This window comes from Pseudophryne corroboree, chromosome 3, assembly GCF_028390025.1.
Source record: "Pseudophryne corroboree isolate aPseCor3 chromosome 3, aPseCor3.hap2, whole genome shotgun sequence".
Taxonomy (NCBI): domain Eukaryota; kingdom Metazoa; phylum Chordata; class Amphibia; order Anura; family Myobatrachidae; genus Pseudophryne; species Pseudophryne corroboree.
The window spans coordinates 545,526,419-545,554,050 of NC_086446.1; the positions used below are offsets into that span (position 1 = coordinate 545,526,419).

The 27,632-nt window shown below is 46.9% G+C and overlaps 1 protein-coding gene across 1 annotated transcript in view; it reads right to left on the reverse strand.

Annotated features, from left to right (window-relative positions):
* Window positions 1-525: 525 nt before the first annotated feature.
* Window positions 526-27,632, reverse strand: part of FASN (fatty acid synthase) — a 162,333-nt gene continuing 135,226 nt past the window's right edge. Inside the window, exons 39-43 of the mRNA XM_063961239.1 lie at window positions 23,447-23,671; window positions 13,132-13,352; window positions 5,091-5,189; window positions 4,753-5,004; window positions 526-2,142 (exon numbers count right to left, since the gene is read on the reverse strand). Of these exons, the coding sequence (XP_063817309.1) occupies window positions 2,005-2,142; window positions 4,753-5,004; window positions 5,091-5,189; window positions 13,132-13,352; window positions 23,447-23,671 (935 nt within the window). The 3' untranslated portion in view covers window positions 526-2,004. The remainder of the gene's footprint in view (window positions 2,143-4,752; window positions 5,005-5,090; window positions 5,190-13,131; window positions 13,353-23,446; window positions 23,672-27,632) is intronic.

Consider the following 27,632-nt stretch of genomic DNA (forward strand, 5'->3'; position numbering starts at 1 on the left):
AAGTGTCGCCGCCGGGGGCTATCTAATTAGACCCAATAAGCCGGTGCGTGCCGCAGTTTATCAGGAATTTTGCTTCGCCTGACGGAGAATGCCCGATAACAGCCCCGTTTTCAGCTGAAAACGGGGCTATTTCACCCGAACACACACAGGTTTCACTGAACCTGTGTGTTTACGGGCGTAACTGCACTCGTTACCGGCCGAGCTAATTAAATAGCCCAACCTTCCTATCTAGGTAACTGATTCAGTGCAATAACAATGTTCTGAGTATGGCAGTCCTGATAATACAAGCCATGAAGTGGTCCAACTTGCAGCAGTAGAAGGGGGTTACTATGTGCAATGAAGTGCATAATGATCAAGGTTCATAAAGTAAAGACCATTTGTTAGTGTCGACATACAGAATGTCAACATTCTGAACCTGTTGATATTCTGAATGTTAACATAGTAACTATACACCATTTTACAATGTGACTGAAAGTACATATTACTAGGTGGAGGGAAATTGAAGGAGGACACCACAACAACATATTTGTTTACCTCATTTTTAATAATATGAGAGTGCAACATACACAAGACTATCTTGAAGCAGCAATATTTAACAGGAGCAAGAAAATAATGTATGAAAAAAAGAAACCATCACAATTATTTGTTTTTACTAAAATATATAGACCTACATTACACTTGGTCTGCTGCGGTCAACAGAGGGAGGATCACAAAAGGTACTTTAACTGACAGTGAAAGTCCTAGCAGGTTCTTAAGATCTGCAAAGGCCATACTCCTTAATGCAACTAGAGTTCCTGAGTCTTCAGATGACAGTACATTATACCGTTGTCCACCTCTCATCTCTGTGTCATAAGTGCAGCAGAACTTTTCATTTCCTTCAAGGAAAATTCTAGTGTAGAACACCTGTATCATACAGGTGACAGGTTCACTCTCCCACTAGAAGATGCACCCCCCCCCCCACCCCCCACCCTAACTAATTTGATTTCTCCCTTGAGATTTTAACTTATTTGAGCCTTACAAAGCAAGTTCACTTTCACTTTATGCTTTTTTTAAACTCTTATTATTGATAGACTTGCAGTTTACCAAAGTGCTAGGTATTGCCAGCCCTTGCTATAAAGAAAGACTTCAAATGACAAATAATGAATGAAAGATCCCAAGTTCTGTCCGTTATTACAGAAATATGTCTTGCAGACATATGGCGCTAACTTAACGTCTTTGCTTTTATTTAGCGACAAGGGACAGGCAGAGCAGAGAATCTCTTACCATCTGCATATTAAATCCATTGTTCAGAATTAACTCTTGCTTTCCCTTTCCTATCTTATAGGTTAATCTTATACATACAGGGAAGATTTTTTTCAAACTGTCCCTACTATATGCATACATCAGGGATTAGTTTTACTCTAATAAGTGATACAGGATTGATGCTAAATGCATCTCCAACCAGTGAATGAGTGACCCGGTGTAAAATAAGAGATACAATAAATACTTAACATTAAAAACAAAATAATAATTATAAAAAAAATAAAACACAGACACCCAGACAGTAAGATTGACAGAGGTTCCACTTTACAAAGACCTGTGTCATTGTCAGACTTCCTGGTCCCTTCACAGGCATGGCGATGCCTCAGAGAACAAATCCTATTTACTCTTATGTGGGGGTGCATGGTTTTCTAAGTGCTATGTCTTGCCTTTGGAATACTGATAATAACAACATGCTGCAAAATGAACTTTACTCCTATCATATGTAGGAGGCATGGTATCTTTTACTGTGTTCAGTACAACATAGAGCAGAGAAGGTGAAGAAGGGTAGCACTCCAGGGATGACCACTGGAGCGGCCATTATGGCACTGGGCAGTGTGGGTGGGGCCCTGCCCTACTTGACTGTGCTGATGCCTGGATGAAAAACCAAATGTCCTGTTTATTTTGCTATGAAGCCATTTTCTCCTTTGTGAGCGTGGAGCCTATGTAAACCTGGCAAGGAGATGACTGCTTCAGTGCATTTGTCTAACCCTCCCGGACACTGGTGCGAGGTTCAGCTAGGGAACCATGAATGATGCTGATAATGGATTCAACTCCAGTTCCTTCCAGGAAGGTGCGATGATCCCCTTCTATGACATGAATGGACACCTTCCCATCGCACACCTGTTGGAAAAGACAAGAAACATATTTCTAACTAGATTCAGCACAGTAATACCACAGAGACACAAATCCAAGCACACATCTACTCTGAGAATAAGCTGCATCTGAGAATAAGCTGCATCTGCATCTATGTAGCCATACATTAGGAATGATGTTGTTGTTACTCTGTAGCATGATGAGCATATGCAGGCTCATGTACAGTAGAAGTGCATGTTTGCATAAATTGCATCTTTTTACCATTTATACATGCACACAAAAAAATCTTACTTCTCTACGGGCACGATTCAGACCTGATCGCTGCTGTGCGTTTTTCGCACAGTGGGCGATCAGGTAATAACTGTGCATGCATATGCACCACAAAACGCACGCGCGCAGGCCAACAAAAACGGGCATTACCAGTCAGCGACAAGATGATGCGAAAATTTCATTCGCATGGGCATTCGCAAGGTGATTGACAGGAAGAGGTCATTTGTGGGTGGTAACTGACCAGTTACTGGGAGTGTCCGGAAAAAAGCAGCCGTTACCAAGTGTTTTCAGGGAGGGTGTCTGTACTTTTATCACTGTAGGAGTGAGTCCTGGGCTGCGCACAACACTGAGCTAGGTGCGAACGGATCTGCAGCTGCCAGCATGCGATCGCACACTTGCACAGGCGAATATCCACTCCCCCTTGGGCGGCGACTATCCCATCACAGGACAGCAACAATAGCAGCACAGCGATGAGGCCTGAATCACTCCCTATGTCTATGTAGATTCTGATATATGTTGCACTTATGCCTTCTTACATTACAGAGGTGGAATAGGGAATAGAGGGTGCATTTGCTGAGTACATTGAGGACATTAAATTCAAAAATAGGAGAAATACCCAGGCGCTTCTAAAATGATTGTAAGAAAATGTAAATATACTGTATATTTAGATGCTGCTCACTCAGGCCGGGATGTTCTAAAGGAAAAATGTACAATGTACTAAGCCCCATCCGCTCCCAGTGTCCCTGGTGTGCTCTAGGATACCCCAACCTCCTCCTCCCGAAGCAACACAGCCAGTTGTCGTTCCGGCTACAGGGACTCCCTGCAGACGTCACATCCCGGAGCAAGGAGGTGCAGGAGAGCAGCACACCCCCTCACCCCCCGCGGCACAGGTATTGCAAGGGGCAGCTCTCTAATCACGTTAGTACGTATGCAATTAGTATCAATTGTCTTTGTACATCCCGGCCTCAGTGAGAGGGGGAACTATGAAAGTTATCCCCCTACATTTTATAACAGAACAGCAGCTGGATTGATACAATTTATTACTGCAATAACATTGCGCAACATTGATGCCTTTCTCCTTTGCTGGACTCACACTGCAGTTTGGAACTTGTGTTTCCCATGAGGATGAGCTCTGTGATTTATAGTTGACACTTGATTATTAATCTTAATTGGATTTATATGTTTTTACTTTTTCATGGATTATTGCATTTTATACAGTATATTTTACTTATCATTTATTATTAAATTGCTAAATATAGCTGCCTGTGCTCCCAGTATATATTTTTTATTTTTACACTAAGAGCATGTTTGTGCAAGTGTGTCCCATGCAGACGACAAGGATGACAAGTGTATATATGTTTATTTATTCTCTATTGTTCTTAAAACATATCATGTTCAACATGTCTTAGATAACTATCTGCATTGTGGATTCATGTTTATCCTATTTGTATGTTTTCCCTATGGGCATGCACATTTTATGTTACATTTTCATGTAACTACTTTTATACTTTATTGGGATTCATCAATTAGCGTTGGTTCTATTTATTTATTTTTGCTTTTTCTGGAGATACATAGCTGTCAGGAGAGGGCAATTGTGTAATGAGGAGAGGGGATTGCAGTGATTATAGGCACAGCAACAAAGAAGAGTTATAGGCCCTACACACTGGCCGATTTTTTGAAAGATATGAACGATCTCGTTCATAAATGAACGAGAACTCGTTCATATCTTTCAGTGTGGAGACTCCAGCGATGAACGATGCGCGGCCCCGCGCTCGTTCATCGCTGGTCTCCCGTTGGCTGTGCATGCAGGCCAATATGGACGATCTCGTCCATATTTGCCTGCACTTCAATGCAGCCGCGTGACGGGGGGAGTGAAGAAACTTCACTCCCCCCGTCACTGCCCCCCCGCCGCCGGGTCGCTCGTCGGCCGTATCCGCCGTCGGGCAGCTCGGCGGCGGGTCGGCCAGTGAGTAGGGCCCTTTACAGGAGTGTTTTATCAGGAAGGGGGAGAATATGCAAACTCCACTGGGGCTACTCCTCTAGAAGGAGTTTACTGTGCATGTGCAAATCTACGGGAAAATGGTGCTGCTGCCATTTTACTAGTGATTTCTTCTGTAGTTTCACCAGCGCCATATTTCTGAAGCAAGCATCTAGAAAATGGCCCCGGTGGCCACAAGGAAAGTAAATTCAATGGGTGCAGAGTATGTGGTGTGGGCCCCTTGACCCATGGGCCCATGTGCACCACATACCCTGCATCCATTATAGATACCCCAGTGAAGAGCTGTAAAAAGAAGACATTGCAGACAAAATTTCTAGAAAGAAAAAAGATTCATTGCTAGAACAAGTGAATAATAATCCTCTAATCACCTCTGACAGTCTGTAGTCTGCTCCAAGGCCAATTCCATACTCATTTCGTGTCTTTGCCCTCAGCAGCGTAATGTTTCCATGATACTTATCAACTGGGACATACTGGTCTGCGGCTTTCAGCTTATAGTAGAAGGAGGAGGCTGCAAATTGTAGGGCCTCCGGATTGATGGACCTGTGACTCTGTGTTATCAGTTCCACTGCAGCATTGACTCTGGCCTCCAAGTCCTTCTGCGGGAGGAGAGTTTCCAGTAGCTGTAGGCAGACAAGGTAAATGAGTATCTATCAGTGATTCTGCATAAGCAACCTATATCTACTGTGTCAAGTAGCATAACAATTACCTTGTTATATTCTGTACCAGTGAATTGCTGGATGAATGCGCAGAGAGCCTCTGTTTCAGCCTCGGCATCACTGCCCGGAGTTAATTTGGCACGGTAGCTCTGGAAACAGGTTAGATGAGCCATTAGTCAATGCATAATTGACAGCACAAATACATTTGTTTTTAATGAAAAGATGGTGTTAGAGGATTACTAAAAAAAAGAGCTAATGCTCATAGCACTCAGTCCTATGCTGGCAGCTTGGCGTAAAGGGAGAACGTGCCCTCTGTCACATGGAAGCGATTATGTTTAGTAAAATTTACATGCAACATCTTCAGCGTTACTCATTCCCACGTGACAGGGGAGGAGGCTTCCCTCTTCACTTCACAAGAGCATGAAAGTGCTTCTCTAGCTGAATAGACATAGGCGGGGGATTTATCAAAGATTGGAGAGAGATAAAGTATCACCCAATCAGCTTTTAACTGCCAATTTACAGGGTGTGTTTAAAAAATGACCAGAAATGACTGGTTGTTCCTTTGTCTCTCTCTACTTTATCACTTCCCAAGCTTTGATGAATCTCTCTCATAGTGCTAAAAGCGCCAGTCTGGAACCACTGAAACAGGCACTTATAGGTTTACACCTACCCTACAGCAATACTGTAAATGAGGCCTAATGTAATCAACCACTCAAAGCTCATTGTACCACAGGATATATGTAAGTAAGCCTATGTTGACGGACTAATGCTTTTTAACATTTCACCATGCTTAATTTTCACTTTATTTTTGTAATGAGGCACTATTATGGTACTAAGCATGTATATCTTATGGTTATCTTAGTTTTTATGGATAGTAAGTAATGTATACCCTAAATTCAGAAAAAGTACAAGAGGTGTAATACTACTCATCCAATTTCCATAAATAGTAGAAGCCACAGGACCGGGCAGCCGCAGAACTTGATTACATTATGCCAATGCGAGAGTTCGTAGGGCTAATGCAGGGAATGGTGCACCTGTAAGCTTAAACCTCTCACTAATTTTACCCCAGTCACCGCAACCATCATTATTAGCAGTGGTGCACTAGTTCTGTACTAGGAACAACAGATCTGTCAGGTACTAGGTGCCAGGGATCTGTCAGAAAACGGCCTCAGAATCACTTTAGATTCACACCCATGACAATCCCACAATTCAGGACACTGGGGTCTATTCATGAAGCAGTGAAAAGAGTGGAGAAGTGAGCCAGTGGAGAAGTTGCCCATGGCAAGCATTCAGCGTTAAAGTAACATTTAGAATTTATATACTCATGGCCGGTTCTAGACCATGTGCCCCCCCCCCCCCTTCCCCGACAGGCAAAACAGGGTTAGTGCGCGCCACAGGCGTGCGTCAAAAAAATAGGGGCGTGGCGTGGAAGGGGTGTGGTCACAGTTATGCCCCCTGTAGTTTTGTCCCCTGTAGAGTTGTGCCCCCTGTAGCTGTGCCCTCAGTAGTTTTGCCCCCAGTAGCTCTGTCCCCAGTAGTTTTGCTCCCTGTAGCTGTGCCCTCAGTAGTTTTGCCCACAGTACTGTGCCCCCATTAGTTTTGCTCCCAGTAGCTGTGCCCTAAGTAGCTGTGCCCCCCAGTAGTTTTGCCCTCAGTAGTTGTGCCCTCAGTAGCTGTGTCCCCAGAAGTTTTGCCCCAAGTACTGTGCCCTCAGTAGTTTTGCCCTCTGTAGCTGTGCCCCCTGTACTGTGCCCTCAGTACTGTGCCCCTTGTAGAGTTGTGCCCCTGTATTTATACCCATAGTAAAAAAAATAAGAATTTACTCACCGGTAATTCTATTTCTCGTAGTCCGTAGTGGATGCTGGGAACTCCGTAAGGACCATGGGGAATAGCGGGCTCCGAAGGAGGCTAGGCACTCTAGAAAGATTTATGACTACCTGGTGTGCACTGGCTCCTCCCACTATGACCCTCCTCCAAGCCTCAGTTAGGACACTGTGCCCGGACGAGCTGACATAATAAGGAAGGATTTTGAATCCCGGGTAAGACTCATACCAGCCACACCAATCACACTGTACAACTCGTGATACTATATCCAGTTTGACAGTATGAAAAACAACTGATCCTCTCAACAGATGGCTCAACAATAACCCTTTAGTTAACAATAACTATTTACAAGTATTGCAGACAATCCGCACTTGGGATGGGCGCCCAGCATCCACTACGGACTACGAGAAATAGAATTACCGGTGAGTAAATTCTTATTTTCTCTGACGTCCTAGTGGATGCTGGGAACTCCGTAAGGACCATGGGGATTATACCAAAGCTCCCAAACGGGCGGGAGAGTGCGGATGACTCTGCAGCACCGAATGAGAAAACTCTAGGTCCTCCTCAGCCAGGGTATCAAATTTGTAGAATTTCGCAAACGTGTTTGCCCCTGACCAAGTAGCTGCTCGGCAAAGTTGTAAAGCCGAGACCCCTCGGGCAGCCGCCCAAGATGAGCCCACTTTCCTTGTGGAATGGGCATTTACAGATTTTGGCTGTGGCAGGCCTGCCACAGAATGTGCAAGCTGAATTGTACTACAAATCCAGCGAGCAATAGTCTGCTTAGAAGCAGGAGCACCCAGCTTGTTGGGTGCATACAGGATAAACAGCGAGTCAGATTTTCTGACTCCAGCCGTCCTGGAAACATATATTTTCAGGGCCCTGACAACGTCTAGCAACTTGGAGTCCTCCAAATCCTTAGTAGCCGCAGGCACCACAATAGGCTGGTTCAGGTGAAACGCTGACACCACCTTAGGTAGAAACTGAGGACGAGTCCTCAATTCTGCCCTATCCATATGGAAAATCAGATAAGGGCTTTTACATGATAAAGCCGCCAATTCTGACACTCGCCTGGCTGAAGCCAAGGCCAATAACATGACCACTTTCCACGTGAGATATTTTAGATCCACGGTTTTTAGTGGCTCAAACCAATGTGATTTTAAGAAACTCAACACCACGTTGAGATCCCAAGGTGCCACAGGGGGCACAAACGGGGGCTGAATATGCAGCACTCCTTTCACAAATGTCTGAACTTCAGGTACTGAAGCTAGTTCTTTTTGAAAGAAAATCGACAGAGCCGAGATCTGTACTTTAATGGAGCCTAGCTTTAGGCCCATATTCACTCCTGCTTGCAGGAAATGCAGAAATCGACCCAGCTGAAATTCCTCTGTTGGGGCCTTTTTTGCCTCGCACCATGCAACATATTTCCGCCATATGCGGTGATAATGCTTTGCTGTAACATCTTTCCTGGCCTTAATAAGCGTAGGAATGACTTCTTCCGGAATACCCTTTTCCTTCAGGATCCGGTGTTCAACCGCCATGCCGTCAAACGCAGCCGCGGTAAGTCTTGGAACAGACAGGGCCCCTGCTGCAGCAGGTCCTGTCTGAGCGGTAGAGGCCACGGGTCCTCTGAGAGCATCTCTTGAAGTTCCGGGTACCACGCTCGTCTTGGCCAATCCGGAACCACGAGAATTGTGTTTACTCCTCGCTTTCTTATTATTCTCAATACCTTTGGTATGAGAGGCAGAGGAGGGAACACATAAACCGACTGGTACACCCACGGTGTCACTAGAGCGTCCACAGCTATCGCCTGAGGGTCCCTTGACCTGGCGCAATATCTTTTTAACTTTTTGTTGAGGCGGGACGCCATCATGTCCACCTGTGATTTTTCCCAACGGTTTACCAGCATCTGGAAAACTTCTGGATGAAGTCCCCACTCTCCCGGGTGGAGGTCGTGTCTGCTGAGGAAGTCTGCTTCCCAGTTGTCCACTCCCGGAATGAACACTGCTGACAGTGCTAGTACATGATTCTCCGCCCATCGGAGAATTCTTGTGGCTTCTGCCATCGCCATCCTGCTTCTTGTGCCTCCCTGTCGATTTACATGGGCGACTGCCGTGATGTTGTCTGACTGGATCAGCACCGGCTGGTGTAGGAGCAGGGATTTTGCTTGACTTAGGGCATTGTAGATGGCCCTTAGTTCCAGAATATTTATGTGAAGGGAAGTCTCCTGACTCGACCATAGTCCTTGGAAGTTTCTTCCCTGTGTGACTGCCCCCCTGCCTCGAAGGCTGGCATCCGTGGTCACCAGGACCCAGTCCTGTATGCCGAACCCGCGGCCCTCTAGAAGATGGGCACTCTGCAGCCACCACAGTAGAGACACCCTGGTTCTTGGAGACAGGGTTATTAAGCGATGCATCTGAAGATGCGATCCGGACCACTGGTCCAACATGTCCCACTGAAAGATTCTGGCATGGAACCTGCCGAAGGGAATTGCTTCGTAAGAAGCCACCATCTTTCCCAGGACCCGCGTGCAGCGATGCACTGACACCTGTTTTGGTTTCAGGAGGTCTCTGACTAGAGATGACAACTCCCTGGCTTTCTCCTCCGGGAGAAACACTTTTTTCTGGACTGTATCCAGAATCATACCCAGGAACAGTAGCCGTGTCGTCGGAACCAGCTGTGACTTTGGGATATTCAGAATCCAGCCGTGCTGGTGCAGCACCTCCTGAGATAGTGCTACTCCCACCAACAACTGTTCCTTGGACCTCGCTTTTATTAGGAGATCGTCCAAGTACGGGATAATTAAAACTCCCTTTTTTCGAAGGAGTATCATCATTTCCGCCATAACCTTGGTAAATACCCTCGGTGCCGTGGACAGTCCAAACGGGAGCGTCTGGAATTGGTAATGGCAATCCTGTACCACAAATCTGAGGTACTCCTGGTGAGGATGGTAAATGGGGACATGCAAGTAAGCATCCTTGATGTCCAGGGATACCATGTAATCCCCCTCGTCCAGGCTTGCAATAACCGCCCTGAGCGATTCCATCTTGAACTTGAATTTTTTTATGTATGTGTTCAAGGATTTCAAATTTAAAATGGGTCTCACCGAACCGTCCGGTTTCGGTACCACAAATAGTGTGGAATAGTAACCCCGGCCTTGTTGAAGTAGGGGTACCTTGATTATCACCTGCTGGGAATACAGCTTGTGAATTGCCGCTAGCACCGCCTCCCTGTCTGAGGGAGCAATCGGCAAGGCAGATTTTAGGAACCGGTGGGGTGGAGACGCCTCGAATTCCAGTTTGTACCCCTGAGATACTATTTGAAGGATCCAGGGATCCACCTGTGAGCGAGCCCACTGATCGCTGAAATTCTTGAGGCGGCCCCCCACCGTACCTGGCTCCGCCTGTGGAGCCCCACCGTCATGCGGCGGACTTAGAAGAAGAAGCGGGGGAGGACTTTTGCTCCTGGGAACCTGCTGTTTGTTGCAGCCTTTTTCCCCTACCTCTGCCTCTGAACAGAAAAGACCCGCCTTTTCCACGCCTGTTTTTCTGGGTCCGAAAGGACTGAACCTGATAAAACGGCGCCTTCTTAGGCTGTGAGGGGACATGGGGTAAAAATGCTGACTTCCCAGACGTTGCTGTGGAAAAAAGGTCCGAGAGACCATCCCCAAATAATTCCTCACCCTTATATGGCAAAACTTCCATGTGCCTTTTAGAATCTGCATCTCCTGTCCACTGGCGAGTCCATAAGCCTCTCCTAGCAGAAATGGACAATGCACTTACTTTAGATGCCAGTCGGCAGATTTCCCTCTGTGCATCTCTCATATATAAGACTGAGTCTTTGATATGGTCTATGGTTAGCAGGATCGTGTCTCTGTCTAATGTGTCAATATTTTCTGACAGTTTATCTGACCACGCAGCGGCAGCACTGCACATCCAAGCTGACGCAATAGCTGGTCTAAGTATAATGCCTGAGTGTGTATATACAGACTTCAGGATCGCCTCCTGCTTTCTATCAGCAGGTTCCTTGAGGGCGGCCGTATCCGGAGACGGTAGTGCCACCTTTTTAGACAAACGTGTGAGCGCTTTATCCACCCTAGGAGGTGTTTCCCAACGTGACCTATCCTCTGGCGGGAAAGGGAACGCCATTAGTACCTTCTTAGGAATTACTAATTTTTTATCAGGGAAAGCCCACGCTTCTTCACACACTTCATTTAATTCATCTGATGGGGGAAAAACTACAGGTAGTTTTTTCTCCCCAAACATAATACCCTTTTTAGTGGTACCTGTATTTATATCAGAAATGTGTAACACCTCTTTCATTGCCTCAATCATGCAGTGAATGGCCTTAGTGGGCATCAGGTTAGACTCATCGTCGTCGACACTGGTGTCAGTATCAGTGTCGACATCTGGGTCTGCGGTCTGAGGTAGCGGGCGTTTTAGAGCCCCTGATGACCTGTGCGACGCCTGGACAGGCACGAGCTGAGAAGTCGGCTGTCCCACATTTGGCATGTCGTCAAATTTCTTATGTAAAGAGTCTATACGTGCACTCATTTCTTTCCATAAGCTCAACCACTCAGGTGTCTGCCCCGCAGGGGGTGACATCCCTTCTAAAGGCATCTGCTCCGTCTCCACATCATTATCCTCATCAAACATGTCGACACAGCCGTACCGACACACCGCACACACACAGAAAATGCTCCAACAGAGGACAGGACCCACAAAAGCCCTTTGGGGGGACAGAGTGAGAGTATGCCAGCACACACCAGAGCGCTATATAATGCAGGGACTAACTGAGTTATGTCCCCTATAGCTGCTTTTTTTATATAATTGTATACTGCGCCTAAATTTAGTGCCCCCCCTCTCTTTTTTACCCTTTTCTGTAGTGTAGACTGCAGGGGAGAGCCAGGGAGCTTCCTTCCAGCGGATCTGTGGAGAAATGGCGCCAGTGTGCTGAGGGAGATAGCTCCGCCCTTTTTCCGCGGACTATTCTCCCGCTTTTTCCTATATTCTGGCAGGGGTATTTTCCACATATATAGCCTCTGGGGCTATATATTGTGGTATTTTTGCCAGCCAAGGTGTTATTATTGCTTCTCAGGGCGCCCCCCCCTAGCGCCCTGCACCCTCAGTGACCGGAGTGTGAAGTGTGTGTGAGGAGCAATGGCGCACAGCTGCAGTGCTGTGCGCTACCTTGGTGAAGACTGATGTCTTCTGCCGCCGATTTTCCGGACCTCTTCTTGCTTCTGGCTCTGTAAGGGGGACGGCGGCGCGGCTCCGGGACCGAACACCAAGGCTGGGCCTGCGGTCGATCCCTCTGGAGCTAATGGTGTCCAGTAACCTAAGAAGCCCAAGCTGGCTGCAAGCAGGCAGGTTCGCTTCTTCTCCCCTTAGTCCCTCGCTGCAGTGAGCCTGTTGCCAGCAGGTCTCAGTGAAAATAAAAAACCTAATTTCTATCTTTCTTTCTAAAGGCTCAGGAGAGCCCCTAGTGTGCATCCAACCTCGGCCGGGCACAAAATCTAACTGAGGCTTGGAGGAGGGTCATAGTGGGAGGAGCCAGTGCACACCAGGTAGTCATAAATCTTTCTAGAGTGCCCAGCCTCCTTCGGAGCCCGCTATTCCCCATGGTCCTTACGGAGTTCCCAGCATCCACTAGGACGTCAGAGAAAAAATACTCACCAGCCCCGCCCCTGCTTCCTGACCGCTGCTGCCCTCCGTCTCTGGCCGCCAGCGCCGCTCATCGGATCTATGGGAGAGACGTCATGACATCTCTCCCATAGCACTGCACAGACACTAGAGGTCAATTATGACCTCTAGCATCTGTGGCCGCTCCCACAATGCTGTGCGGTGCATGATGACCAGTAGCGGCTCTTGCCATGGCGGCGGCGCCCTCGGGACAGCGGCGCCCTGGGCAATAAACCTGCTTGCCGGTGACAAGAGCCACTACTGTATATACTATACAATTGTACGGAGCAGCTGATTGGTTGCCATGGGCAACTTCTCCACCTGCTCACTGCTTCATGAATAGACCCCACTGTTACCACTTTGAAATGCCAAATATCCCGGAAAGACAGATGACTCAGAATAGGATCTGCGTATGCGATGTATACACAGCTCACTATTTGAGCATAGAAATCCATCTACTTCAGAATCAGCCTCAAAGTGTCACTATACAATTTGTTCAAGAGATCAATTAGTCAAAAAATGAAATATATAGCGATGTCCAAGAGAGATTTAAGTATTTTCCCTTACAACTATAAATATGTGAACTTACCTGTGTATGTGCAGCAACGTAGGAATGTGACCCGTCGAAAAGGAACAAACTGTCAGGTGCATGTGAGCTGTCCTGCTGGGCTTGCAGTTGGGAGCACATCTCAAAGGCCACACAAGCTCCAAATGAGTATCCGGCTATCCAGTAAGGGCCTTCTGCCTGCTCTTGCTTTATGCACTGGATGTAGAAGGCTGCAAGGTCCTGGATGCTGTCCAGCGGAGCAGCTGCAAAATAATACAACAATATTCAATGCTCAAGACTTAAATAAGATATTGTCTTCTCCCCATATGTATCCAGGGACAATATATTGCCAAGAGCGGGGCAGGATGTTGGCCTTCAGAATGTCGACAGGTTCTGAATGTCAACAGCCAGAATATCAACATGGTTAAAATGTGGACATGTTCATAATGTTGACATTAACACCCCGCCTACAGTTGTTTTGCTTATTTTAGCCTTACTCTAAAAATAACCTAAAAATGTACTGTCAACATGTTAAAGGCCGGCATTGTGAACATGTCGACATTTTAATCATGTCAATTTTATGTTCATGTCGACATTCTGACCAGATACTGATACCTACACATCTCTTCAGCCTCATTTGCATGTACACAGAACATTTTGAAAACAGATTCTATATAATAAAAGATTATGGGGGATATTTACTAAGCCTTGGACGGGGATAAAGTCAATGGAGCTAAAGTACCAGCCAACCAGCTGCTAACTGTCATTTTTCAAACCCAGACCTTGACATGGCAGTTAGGAGCCGATTGGCTGAGACTTTATCTCCATCGATGGCTTAGCAAATAGACCCTTAACGCTGCTCCTCACCTCTGCTGGGGGATTCAAGTGTTTTCTGTGTCAACGGCCACTAGATGGCGCCAGATGGAGCAATTCAAGTGCGCACGCACAGCCACCGATGCTGACATTACTGTTATGTTGTTCCGCCATTTTGACGGGCTGGTAATTAGTGAAGATAATAATTGTCATCTCTGCCCTACATGTGTATATACACCTGAAGTTCTAAAGGAAATCCAAGGGATATATGTTGATATTGTGATGATAATTATTATTTTTTATTATTTTAACTTCTGAAATATGCCAAAGGGCGGTATTTAAATGATATACCACGCCCAATCTCCTTTCTGATCGCATCTACACTCATAGGCATGCCCAGCTAGTTTTATCTGGGGGTGCACCGCCGGAGGGGTGTGTCTAGCACCGCTTTTTGGGTGTGTCTAGCGCCACCTTTTGGGCGTGTCTAGCACTATTTTACATTCTCTCTGTAAAATCACATGGCTTAATCTAATTTCTCACTAGTTCCTAATAATAAAAGTAGATATAATACACCCTAAAGAAATAAAATGAAACATAATGGTGCAACCACCAGCTGCTACTGACTGTCCGCTATGGCATATTTGAGTCCTAGCTGCCGCTGCACCCTATCACTGCTTACACTTCCCCAACCATAGCTCTGACCCAGCGGTGGAGAGTGGTGAGCCAAGATGCATATGCACTCCCCCCCCCCCCCCCCCCAACACACACCCACCCCTTGCGCCCCCCAGCACCTACACCTTGATTTTGAGTGGGCCACTCTGAAAATGATTTAGCGGGCCAAACATTTGAGTTTTACTATAACACAAGTAAAGTTTAACATTTACACATGTGCCATTCGAGCCACATTTGCCTCTTTCTATGCCATCAGACCCCACCTCTGCAGGACACCAGCATTTGTCACACATGTCCCCATGCTCACCAGCTACTGACAGTAGTGCTCCTTACTCACATTATGAGCCAAATTCACATTATGCCACTGTTAGGCGCCGGGGTCCGCTCGTCGGTGCGGCCCGGCGCCTAGCAACCAGGGACGCCGTGCGCGTTCAGCCGCCGGCTCCCTGGCAACGCTAGACGCCGGGCGCACGGAGCCGCACGGACCCTAGCAACGGGGACGCCACTTACGGACTGCGTTTCCCCGTTGCTGGGTTCAATTTAATTAATAGATATCTGTTTTCCTGGCCATGCAGCTTGGCAGCTGTATGGCATCTAATCCAATCAGCCTCCAAACAGCTGATTGGAGGACTCCCTGTTAAATACACTTCCTGGGCTTCTCACAGACGCCGGTAATAGCTTCCTGCATGCTGAATCTGTTTGCTGTGAGTGTTTCCAGTCCTGCTGTATCCGGTCGTTCCTTTTCTCAGTTGTCCTGAACTCGGAAGTCGTCATCTGTTCCTGGAGTCCTGACTGAGCACCTTTTGAACATCCAGTGGTGTTCGTGAGTCACGGCGTAGCCGTGTGTTGCGGCTTGGGCCGCTTTATTATTTGTCATTTATTATTTGTGTTTCGGAGCTTTTGCGGAGGATTCCGCTCCCACAGATCCACTCTGGTATCCAGCGGTGCTGGGTAGGAGTACGGACTAGTGGATTTTGGTTGTCCTTTTCCCTGGCGGGTTACCGCACATACCTCAGGTTTAGTCAGTTAGCTTGTAGCCCCTGGCCTGGTTGTTTAGTCAGAGGGCCCCTTGTTATCACCCTGTCTCGGATTTCCCTTTGTCTCCCATTAAGACCTGAGGGGGCATCGGAGTTGGGCAGACATAATCCGCCCTTCAAACGCGGCTGCCATGGGCTCAAGCAACCATAGTCTCGCAGGGGATTTCTGACAACACGGGCGAGACAACGGAGTTAGGGCGCCAGGGGCTACTTTCTATTCCCGCTCCCTTCCCCAGCATTCCGTTCCAGTGCTCCGGTCCTTGCAATAGGACCACCTCAGACCAGAGTGCTGGAATCATAACATTATTACCGGCCCAAACCAAAACTTAAAATTAAACAGGGTTTGATTTTTTCCCTTATTCAGTTTTGTAAGAATTGTCGGCCCCATGAATCCCACTGGTTTAGGGCCAAATCCTGGCCAGCTTCTAGTTAGCCAGATTCAAGAACTTACTCAAATGGTTCAGGATCTTTCCCTTCGGGTGAAGTCGCAGGAAGATCTTTTACGAACTTCCCCGAGGGTAGTCCCTGAACCAAAAATGCACTTGCCTGACCGTTTTTCTGGTGATAGGAAGCAGTTTTTTAATTTTAAAGAGTCCTGTAAACTTTATTTTCGTTTAAGACCAATCTCCTCAGGTACTGAATCTCAGCGGGTCGGAATTATTATTTCTTTGCTCCAGGGGGATCCCCAGACCTGGGCTTTTGGTTTAAAAGCAGAGGATCCGGCATTGTTGTCAGTAGACGCCTTTCTGGGGTCTTTAGGGCTTTTGTATGATGACCCTGATAGGGAGGCATCCGCCGAGAGTCAGTTACGCGCTCTCAGACAAGGTAGAGATCCTGCAGAGGTTTATTGTACAGAGTTTCGCCGTTGGTCGAACGACTGTGGCTGGAATGACCCAGCTCTGCGCAGTCAGTTTCGCCTCGGCTTATCTGAGTCTATAAAAGACAGTGTCCTTCAGTATCCCGCTCCTGAGACGCTCGATAAACTCATGGAGCTTTCTATTAAGATTGATCGTCGTCTCAGAGAGCGGAGGGCTGAAAAAGGAGCACCTGTCAGGTCTACTCCTTGTGTATTTTCCATTCCTGAAGACATAGAGGAGCCCATGCAGATGGGTCTCTCCAGGCTGTCTCCAGAAGAAAGAGCCAGAAGGCAAAACTCTGGTCTTTGTTTGTACTGTGGGGGTAAGGGACATTTTGCCCGTAATTGTCCGAACAAGTCGGGAAACGCCTCGACCAAGTGAATTGTGAGGGGGTTCACTTTGGTCTGCAGCTTATCTCCTCGAGTAACTCCCTGTTAGTCCCAGCTAAAGTTTCCTTTGGCAGCCTCAGTTCTTCGGTGTCGGCTTTTGTTGACAGTGGAGCTGCAGGGAACTTTATGGACTTAACGTGGGCCAAGGCCTTAGGTATTCCTCAGTTAACATTGGGTAGGTGTATCACCATGCATGGTTTAGATGGGAGTCCCTTGTCCAATGGGGTTATTTCCCTCTGTACACCCCCTGTACTACTTACGGTAGGAGCTCTTCATTCCGAAAAGATTGAGTTTTTCCTTACCCATTGCCCAGCAGTTCCAGTGGTTCTGGGTCACCCTTGGCTGGCCTTTCATAATCCCATCATTGATTGGCAGTCGGGGGAGATCTCACAATGGGGTACCATCTGTAATAAGGAATGTATTACGTTTCCCGTCAGAATAGCTGCTGCCATTCCTGAACCCATTCCCGTGGAATACCAGGACTTTGTTGATGTATTTTCCAAGGGCAATGCGGACATTCTGCCTCCCCATCGGCCTTATGATTGTGCTATTGAGCTAATTCCTGGTGCCACATTGCCAAAGGGAAGGTTATATGCATTGTCCGGACCAGAAACTGCGGCCATGAATGAGTATGTTAAGGAGAGCCTAGGGAAAGGATTTATCAGGCCATCTAAATCCCCTTTAAGTGCAGGCTTCTTCTTTGTGGAGAAGAAAGATGGATCACTCAGACCTTGCATTGACTTTAGAGCTCTGAATAAGATCTCAATTAAAAATACTTACCCTCTGCCGCTGATTTCTGTCCTCTTTGATCAGCTGCGTTCGGCTGTGATTTTTTCTAAGATTGACCTGAGGGGAGCGTATAACCTCATCCGAATCAAGTCGGGAGATGAGTGGAAAACGGCGTTCAGTACTCAGTCGGGTCACTACGAGTATCTGGTGATGCCGTTCGGCTTGTCTAACGCTCCGGCAGTTTTCCAGGATCTCATTAACGATGTGCTCCGTGATTTTCTTGGAAGATTCGTGGTCGTTTACTTAGACGATATCCTGATCTATTCTGACTCTATGGAACAACATGTTGCCCAGGTGCGTCAGGTTCTTCAAAAATTACGTGAAAATCACCTTTATGCCAAGCTGGAGAAGTGTGAGTTTCATGTCACGGAGGTATCCTTTTTAGGGTACATTATTTCCCCTCGGGGATTCTGTATGGAACCAAAGAAGCTCCAAGCCATCCTTAGTTGGGCGCAACCCACCAACTTAAAAGCAATTCAGCGCTTTTTAGGGTTTGCGAATTATTATAGAAGATTTATTCATTCTTTTTCCGACCTGGTTGCTCCCATTGTGGCACTGACTAGGAAGGGAGCGGATCCTACCAACTGGTCACGTGAAGCTGAGTTATCATTTCAGGCCTTGAAACAAGCTTTTGTCTCAGCCCCAGTCCTCAGACATCCCAACCCAGAATTGCCCTTCATTGTTGAGGTTGATGCCTCGGAGGTTGGAGTGGGGGCTATCCTATCTCAGAAGGATCCGGACTCTCTAGAATTACATCCTTGTGCCTTTATGTCCAGGAAATTCTCTTCCGCTGAATCCAACTACGATGTTGGTAACCGGGAGTTACTGGCTATTAAATGGGCTTTCGAGGAGTGGAGGCATTGGCTTGAGGGAGCAACACATACCATTTCAGTATTGACTGACCACAAAAATCTTCAGTACATCGAATCAGCTAAACGGCTGAATGCCCGGCAGGCTCGTTGGGCTTTATTTTTTACTCGTTTCAAGTTTATTATCACCTTCAGGCCAGGTTCCAAGAATACCAAGGCGGATGCCCTGTCACGCAGTTTTCTTCCAGTTCATAATAACAGTCCTGTTACTCCCATACTTCCGTCTTCAGTCATTTGGGCAGGCCTCACACAAGATTTATTTACCCAGTTAAAGCAGCTTCAACATCAAGCTCCTGGAAATACTCCTGCTGGTCGTCTTTATGTCCCTGAGTTTTTGAGAGCTACTGTTTTGACTGAGTTTCATGATAGCAAAGTTGCCGGGCATCCGGGGACCTCTAAGACTTTGGAATTAGTCTCCCGCTCAGTATGGTGGCCTGGTCTTTCTAAAGACATTAAGGAGTTTGTTTTTTCTTGTCAGGTCTGTGCACAGCATAAAGTTCCCCGTTCCTTACCCATCGGGCAACTTATGCCCTTAAATGTTCCTCTCAGGCCATGGTCTCATATTTCCATGGATTTTGTGGTAGACCTCCCTCTGTCAGCCGGATTCCGAGTCATATGGGTGGTAGTGGACCGTTTTAGCAAGATGGCCCATTTCATTGCTCTTCCCCGACTGCCATCTGCCCAGGAATTGGCAGTTTTGTTTCTCCGCCATGTTTTCAGACTTCATGGGTTACCCACTGATATTGTTTCTGATCGGGGTCCACAATTCATTGCACAATTTTGGAAGTCTTTTTGTGCCTCATTAAAGATGAAAATGTCTTTAACGTCCGGCTACCATCCCCAATCCAACGGGCAGACCGAGCGAGTTAATCAATCATTAAAACAGTATTTGCGTTTGTACTCAGCCAAACTCCAGAATGATTGGTCCGAGTTTCTTCCTTTGGCGGAGTTTGCTTACAACAATTCTTGTCATTCCTCCACTAATGTGTCTCCATTCTTTTCAGTTTTTGGTTTTCACCCCAGAGCTAATTCTTTTTTTCAACATTCCTCTGTCTCCTCGCTAACCTTAACCTCTCATCTCAGACTCATTTGGAGAAAAGTGCACCTTGCTCTCAGAAAAGCGGCATTTCGAGAGAAAAATTTTTCTGACAGGCTCCGGCGGCCTTGCACTTTTAAGGTGGGAGATAGGGTATGGTTGTCGACTCGTAACATTAAACTTCGACAAACCTCAGCTAGATTGGGCCCCAAATTTATTGGACCATTTCATATTATTAAAAAAATCAATCCAGTTGCTTTCCGGTTACGTTTACCAAGAGCTCTCCGGATCGGAAATACGTTCCATTGCTCCTTGTTGAAACCATACGTTTCTTCCAGTAGATTTCCTCGGAAGATCTCTCAGGGGAAATCACCAGTAGATGTACAGGGTCATCAGGAGTTCTTGGTGGAGAAGGTTCTCGATTCCAAATTGTCCCGGGGTCGGCTTTATTTTCTGGTGCACTGGAGAGGCTATGGTCCAGAGGAAAGGTCTTGGGTCCTGGATAAGGATCTCCATGCCCCGAGGCTCAAGAGGGCATTTTTTCGGGAATTTCCTCGGAAACCTGGCTTTAGGGGTTCCTTGACCCCTCCTCAAGGGGGGGGTACTGTTAGGCGCCGGGGTCCGCTCGTCGGTGCGGCCCGGCGCCTAGCAACCAGGGACGCCGTGCGCGTTCAGCCGCCGGCTCCCTGGCAACGCTAGACGCCGGGCGCACGGAGCCGCACGGACCCTAGCAACGGGGACGCCACTTACGGACTGCGTTTCCCCGTTGCTGGGTTCAATTTAATTAATAGATATCTGTTTTCCTGGCCATGCAGCTTGGCAGCTGTATGGCATCTAATCCAATCAGCCTCCAAACAGCTGATTGGAGGACTCCCTGTTAAATACACTTCCTGGGCTTCTCACAGACGCCGGTAATAGCTTCCTGCATGCTGAATCTGTTTGCTGTGAGTGTTTCCAGTCCTGCTGTATCCGGTCGTTCCTGTTCTCAGTTGTCCTGAACTCGGAAGTCGTCATCTGTTCCTGGAGTCCTGACTGAGCACCTTTTGAACATCCAGTGGTGTTCGTGAGTCACGGCGTAGCCGTGTGTTGCGGCTTGGGCCGCTTTATTATTTGTCATTTATTATTTGTGTTTCGGAGCTTTTGCGGAGGATTCCGCTCCCACAGATCCACTCTGGTATCCAGCGGTGCTGGGTAGGAGTACGGACTAGTGGATTTTGGTTGTCCTTTTTCCTGGCGGGTTACCGCACATACCTCAGGTTTAGTCAGTTAGCTTGTAGCCCCTGGCCTGGTTGTTTAGTCAGAGGGCCCCTTGTTATCACCCTGTCTCGGATTTCCCTTTGTCTCCCATTAAGACCTGAGGGGGCATCGGAGTTGGGCAGACATAATCCGCCCTTCAAACGCGGCTGCCATGGGCTCAAGCAACCATAGTCTCGCAGGGGATTTCTGACAACACGGGCGAGACAACGGAGTTAGGGCGCCAGGGGCTACTTTCTATTCCCGCTCCCTTCCCCAGCATTCCGTTCCAGTGCTCCGGTCCTTGCAATAGGACCACCTCAGACCAGAGTGCTGGAATCATAACAGCCACACAGTAGGAGCCAAAATTCACATTCCGCCACACAGTATGAGCCGAAATTCACATTATGCCACACAGTATGAGCAGTATGAGCTGAAATTCACATTATGCCACATGGTATGAGTCGAAATTCAGGTTGCGTTTCTCAGACACCGCATCATGTCCTCCCTGCGTTGCCTCTCAGCCATACCATCCCCCCCCCCGTGTCGTCTCTCAGCTGCATCATCTCCCCTACTGTGCAATCTCTCAGCACACCATCTCCCCCTCTAGCGTTGTCTGTCAGCACACCATCATCTCCCCCACTGTGCAATCTCTCAGCACACCATCTCCCCCTCTAGCGTTGTCTGTCAGCACACCATCATCTCCCCCACTGTGTCAGCTCTCAGCCACATAATCATCTCATGATGTGTCTCTCTGCCAAACCATCATGTTCCACCTGCGTCTTTCATCATCCCACATTTTATTTCTCTGCCTCCCCCCTTCTTTTTATGTATCTCTGTGTGTCCCCCCACCCCCACCTTCTATGTCTCTATGGACAGTATTCAAATGATATATCAATCTCCTTTCTAAAGTGATCCCCGTTAACATGCATATTGCGCCCATAGTAATCAGGTTTAGTTGCATAATGGGTTGGGTGCCCTCACTATCGCGGGGGTAGCGAGTTGAAATTATTATACCACGCCCGTCAGCAGAAACAGAACGGGTGTAGAAGGGGGTGAAAAGAATTGAAAACGCCCAGTGTGTGTGTCCCCTCCCCCTTCTTATCTATGTGTCCTGCAAGCTGCCCTCACCTTCTGGGAGCCAGGAGCTGGTGAGCGGTGAGGCCAGGCAGCTGGCTGAGGTCAGGAAGCATTAGCGTCGCGGTTGTCCTCCTAGAAGCAGCCCTAACAAAGTGGGAGCTGCCCTGCTGCAGTCAAGCACCACAGGCATTGTTCGGCGGACCAGTGGTGGGTGGGTGGGCGGTGCAGGTGCAGCGCCAGAGTGGTGGGTGGTGCGGACAGGATCTTCTGGCCGGAAGGCCACTGAGGGTCGGGGACATTTGAACTGGCCCATTCGCCCCTGCGCACCGCACTACAGTGATCAAATTGAACATGAACTACAGCTCCTGACAGCCCTTGCTGCCGGGAGTTCCGGCAGCAAGGGCTGCTGGGAGCTGTAGTTTATTTTCAGTTTGATCACTGCAGTGCCAGCTCCTACTCAGATTCGGGCATGTCGCAGGGCCCCCTCGGACCAGCATAGCAGGGTAAATCCTCTACTGTTGAGGGGGGTGCCGGACATTAGGGGGTGCCTGTGCGCACCAGGTACCCCCCTACGCACGCCTATGTCTACACTTCCGACTAGGAACATTCTAATAAAGAAACTGTATTACAGATACCAAAAGTCATCAAAAGTCATTAGCAACAAATAAATAATACCCAGACTGATGACTTTCTTGAAAAATTGTTTAATACCAATAGTGAATCTCAATAAATTGGTTCCATAAAAACAACCAACGCGACCGGCCTCACAGACACAGCTGGCGCTGACATACCCTGACATTTACTGCAGAGTAAAATGTTCCCAGCTGCATGGCTAACCTTCTAGTGCAGCCTGCCAACCAATCAGAAGGCAGCCGGCACTCATGCTGTCATTCCAACTACTGAAAGTAACAAGCCAATATAAATCCCGGCTCAGACGCTGCAGCAAAATTAATATGTTGCCTACAGCAACATGAAGAGGGGATAATGCAGAAGAACATAGACAGCAGCACAGTAATGCTGAGTCCAACTCATCAGTGGCAGATGCAGTAGAGTCCATGTTCCTCACACAGTGATGTCAGAGTGAGAGACAACACCAATGGCATCAAAAGCAATGACATCATAATTGTGGGACTGGCACTGAATAGTAAATATCACAATGGGTGACATCATGGATAAACACTGCAATAGATCAATTTCATGGATGATATCAGAATGTGATACATCACAATGAGTGACTTCCCACTGTTGATTCTCCATCAGAATGGTTGGTATCATCACAGTGGGTGACATCAGGGACTATGGAGTAAATGTATGAAGCAGTGACAAGAGTAGAGAAGTGAGCCAGTGGAGAAGTTCCCCACAGCAACCAATCAGCTACTCTGTATCATTTTATAGTATGCAAATTATAAATGTTGCTTCAATGCTGATTGGTTGTCACAGAATGCACCTAATAGATGTTACCTCGAAGCTGATTGGTTGCCATGGGCCAGTTCTCGACTGGCTCACTTCTCCTCTCTTTTCACTGCTTCATACATCTACCCCTGTAATTTACAAGATATCACCTCGATAAAGTCATTATTACCTTTAGTACATTGGAGTCCATAGCAAGATATGTTGAGTTTGGATGCTAAACTCTGGAATGCTGCAATTGACCCCTCAATAGGGTGCACCAGGAAGAGATGACGGTCATTACTTTGCACATCGTTAAGCTTAGTGATGGTGGAAGCATCAGGATTCACCAGGAGGTTGTTGAGATCCAGGAAACTGAGATCTGGCTGCACAGAGGATTTCTGAGAGGGCTTGGATTCTAGAAATAGTTAAAAGAAGCAAATCTTATGTTGTGCATATCAAATACCATGCCCACCAATAGGTGAGCTTTATTTATTGGTTGTAAATATCCTTCTGCATTGTTTACTAAATGTTTTTATGTTTCTGGATTCCTTCGATTTTGCTGGTGTTTATATTATCGAGTCAGAGTTGTAGAACGGATATAACTATATACACATAAACATTCTGTTGCAAATCAAAAGGCAACAAACATGAAACAACTATGCCTCAGTAATATAAAGACTGCAACGATAAGCAAAAAAGAGTAACAGAAGGACGCTAAACATTGCAAACCATTTATTCAGCAAAAGTTGCAAGAGGGCATGTGCATAAGCATATTATAGCCTGAAATGCGCTAAATTGTGACCCCTACAATAGGCCTGCCTGCCTTCCTTACTGTTTGCAGGTTTCAGCTGGGAACCCTCATTTCTTTGTATCACCAAATTGTATTATGCAGGATTGGCCATCAGGTAGACGGTCTGTCCTCTATACTATATTTCCCTTGGTTCACACTGTTATGGTAATGCTTGAAAAGTGCAGCACAGAATCAGCTGGATATTTGAGGCCTAGGAATGGTACTGGTGATGTGAGCCTGTAGATCACTTCATAACCTGAACCTATAGCCACATAAGTCATTAAACACATAAATGCACATGCTACATAGCAAACAACAGTGAAAAATACAGCACACATAATGACATGAATATTGATAATGATCCATCAATTTTTATTGGGAGAAGGACTCTGTCAGATATGTCAGATGGTTACTGATCCCTGACACATGACTGAGTAATGAAGTTACAGCTAATTGCAGAAATTATGCTAATAGAGTGTAATGTTCATCTGATTAAAAAGCGAAACCAATGAAAAAGTCTTCCAAATATACTTCAGGTCAATATAGGAAATAGGAAAATTAAATAGGAAAATAAAAGTCGATTATGGGGGATATCCAATTATCCCCGTTAAAACATCGGGTCCGAAAAACGACAGTTTTTCTGACTTTTTTTCCGATGTTTGACCGATATTTTTTTTTACAGGCTATCCATATTGATCGCCTGTAAAAAAAAAAAAAACCTTTCTCCCGAAAACACACAGGTTCAGTGAAACCTGTGTGTTTTCGTGTGAAACAGCCCCGTTTTCGGACGAAAACGGGGCTGTTTCCAGGGATTCTGCTTCGCCTGCCGGAGGCAGGTGAAACAAAATCCCTGATAAGCCGCGGCACGCGCCGGCTTATCGGGGCTAATTAGATAGCCCCCGGCGGGACAATTAGCCCCGGTAAATTACCGAGGCTAATTGGATATCCCCCTATGACTGGAAGTCAATGTTAATAAAATCCAATGTAATATTATGAGTAACATTATAGCACCATGTACCCGCCTTTGGTTATCCTTTCTCCCCTTTTACATGTCCTACCCACTAAAAAATTGTCTCCTTCTCCCTTAGCCAAACATCATCTGCCTCATATCTTTTGGTTTCCTTTTCCCACTTTTCCACGATTAGCCCATCTTTCTTGCTTTCCCATTCCAAGTCTACCCCTTCCCACTTTATAATTCCGCCTCCTTCAATAATCACTCCCTTACTTTTAATACTATATTTTCCTTCTTTGCGAATACCAGTGCCAATTAGAATTAATGTAAAATGTGAATATAAGTTATTATTAACATTTCATGCCTCATTAGGTTCTATATAGAACATCCTATTCTGAACACAGGAACCCCTCTATATCACATACCATGCCAAGCATTTCACCTTTTTTACTTGTAAACTCTCAGGTGTGAATATAAATTCTCTATGTAGACTGAAATGGCTGAGAGATATTCTGAAAGTTCATGCCATCTCGTAGCTGTCTTCCACTAACGTTCCGAGTCAATTACATATTTTCAAAAACATTCACATCAACTCTTTCTTTGTAAACTACTACTCTAATAGCAGGAAGCCATCCTTCCATACTTCTCTCACTCAGAATCTCTCTCAGGGCCAGGGTTAGTTTATTATTTAGATCTCAAAACTATTCACACTATCTTTACCAATATATTGCCACTTAAAATAAGAATTTACTCACCGGTAATTCTATTTCTCGTAGTCCGTAGTGGATGCTGGGAACTCCGTAAGGACCATGGGGAATAGACGGGCTCCGCAGGAGACTGGGCACTCTAAAGAAAAGATTAGGTACTATCTGGTGTGCACTGGCTCCTCCCTCTATGCCCCTCCTCCAGACCTCAGTTAGGGAAACTGTGCCCGGAAGAGCTGACATTACAAGGAAAGGAAATTTGAATCCAGGGTAAGACTCATACCAGCCACACCAATCACACCGTACAACTTGTGATAACCTTACCCAGTTAACAGTATGAACAACAACTGAGCCTCACTCAACGGATGGTTCATAACAATAACCCTTATTTAAGCAATAACTATATACACGTATTGCAGAAAGTCCGCACTTGGGACGGGCGCCCAGCATCCACTACGGACTACGAGAAATAGAATTACCGGTGAGTAAATTCTTATTTTCTCTGATGTCCTAGTGGATGCTGGGAACTCCGTAAGGACCATGGGGATTATACCAAAGCTACCAAACGGGCAGGAGAGTGCGGATGACTCTGCAGCACCGAATGAGCAAACACAAGGTCCTCCTCAGCCAGGGTATCAAACTTGTAGAACTTTGCAAAGGTGTTTGAACCCGACCAAGTAGCCGCTCGGCAAAGCTGTAAAGCCGAGACCCCTCGGGCAGCCGCCCAAGAAGAGCCCACCTTCCTTGTGGAATGGGCTTTTACTGATTTTGGATGCGGCAATCCAGCCGCAGAATGAGCCAGCTGAATCGTGCTACAGATCCAGCGAGCAATAGTTTGCTTTGAAGAAGGAGCACCCAGCTTGTTGGGTGCATGCAGGATAAACAGCGAGTCAGTCTTCCTGACTCCAGCCGTTCTGGAAACATATATTTTCTAAGCCCTGACTACGTCCAGTAACTTGGAGTCCTCCAAGTCCCGAGTAGCCGCAGGCACCACAATAGGTTGGTTCAAATGAAACGATGATACCACCTTTGGGAGAAATTGGGGACGAGTCCTCAATTCTGCCCTGTCCATATGGAAGATCAGATATGGGCTTTTACATGACAAAGCCGCCAATTCCGACACACGCCTAGCCAATGCTAAGGCCAACAGCATGACCACTTTCCACGTGAGATACTTTAGTTCCACGGTCTTAAGTGGCTCAAACCAGTGGGATTTCAGGAAATCCAACACAACGTTAAGATCTCAGGGTGCCACTGGTGGCACAAAAGGGGGCTGAATATGCAGGACTCCCTTAACAAACGTCTGAACCTCAGGCAGTGAAGCCAGTTCTTTTTGAAAGAAAATGGATAGGGCCAAAATCTGGACCTTTATGGACCCCAATTTTAGGCCCATAGTCACCCCTGACTGTAGGAAGTGCAGGAAACGACCCAGCTGGAATTCCTCTGTAGGGGCCTTCCTGGCCTCACACCAAGCAACATATTTTCGCCATATACGGTGATAATGCTTTGCTGTCACGTCTTTCCTAGCCTTTATCAGCGTAGGAATAACTTCATCCGGAATGCCTTTTTCCGCTAGGATCCGGCGTTCAACCGCCATGCCGTCAAACGCAGCCGCGGTAAGTCTTGGAACAGACAGGGCCCTTGTTGCAGCAGGTCCTGTCTGAGAGGCAGAGGCCATGGGTCCTCTGTGCGCATTTCTTGCAGTTCCGGGTACCAAGTCCTTCTTGGCCAATCCGGAACAATGAGTATTGTTCTTATTCCTCTCTTTCTTACTATTCTCAGTACCTTGGGTATGAGAGGAAAAGGAGGAAACACATATACCGACTGGTACACCCACGGTGTCACTACGGCGTCCACAGCTATCGCCTGAGGGTCCCTTGACCTGGCGCAATATCTTTTTAGCTTTTTGTTGAGGCGGGACGCCATCATG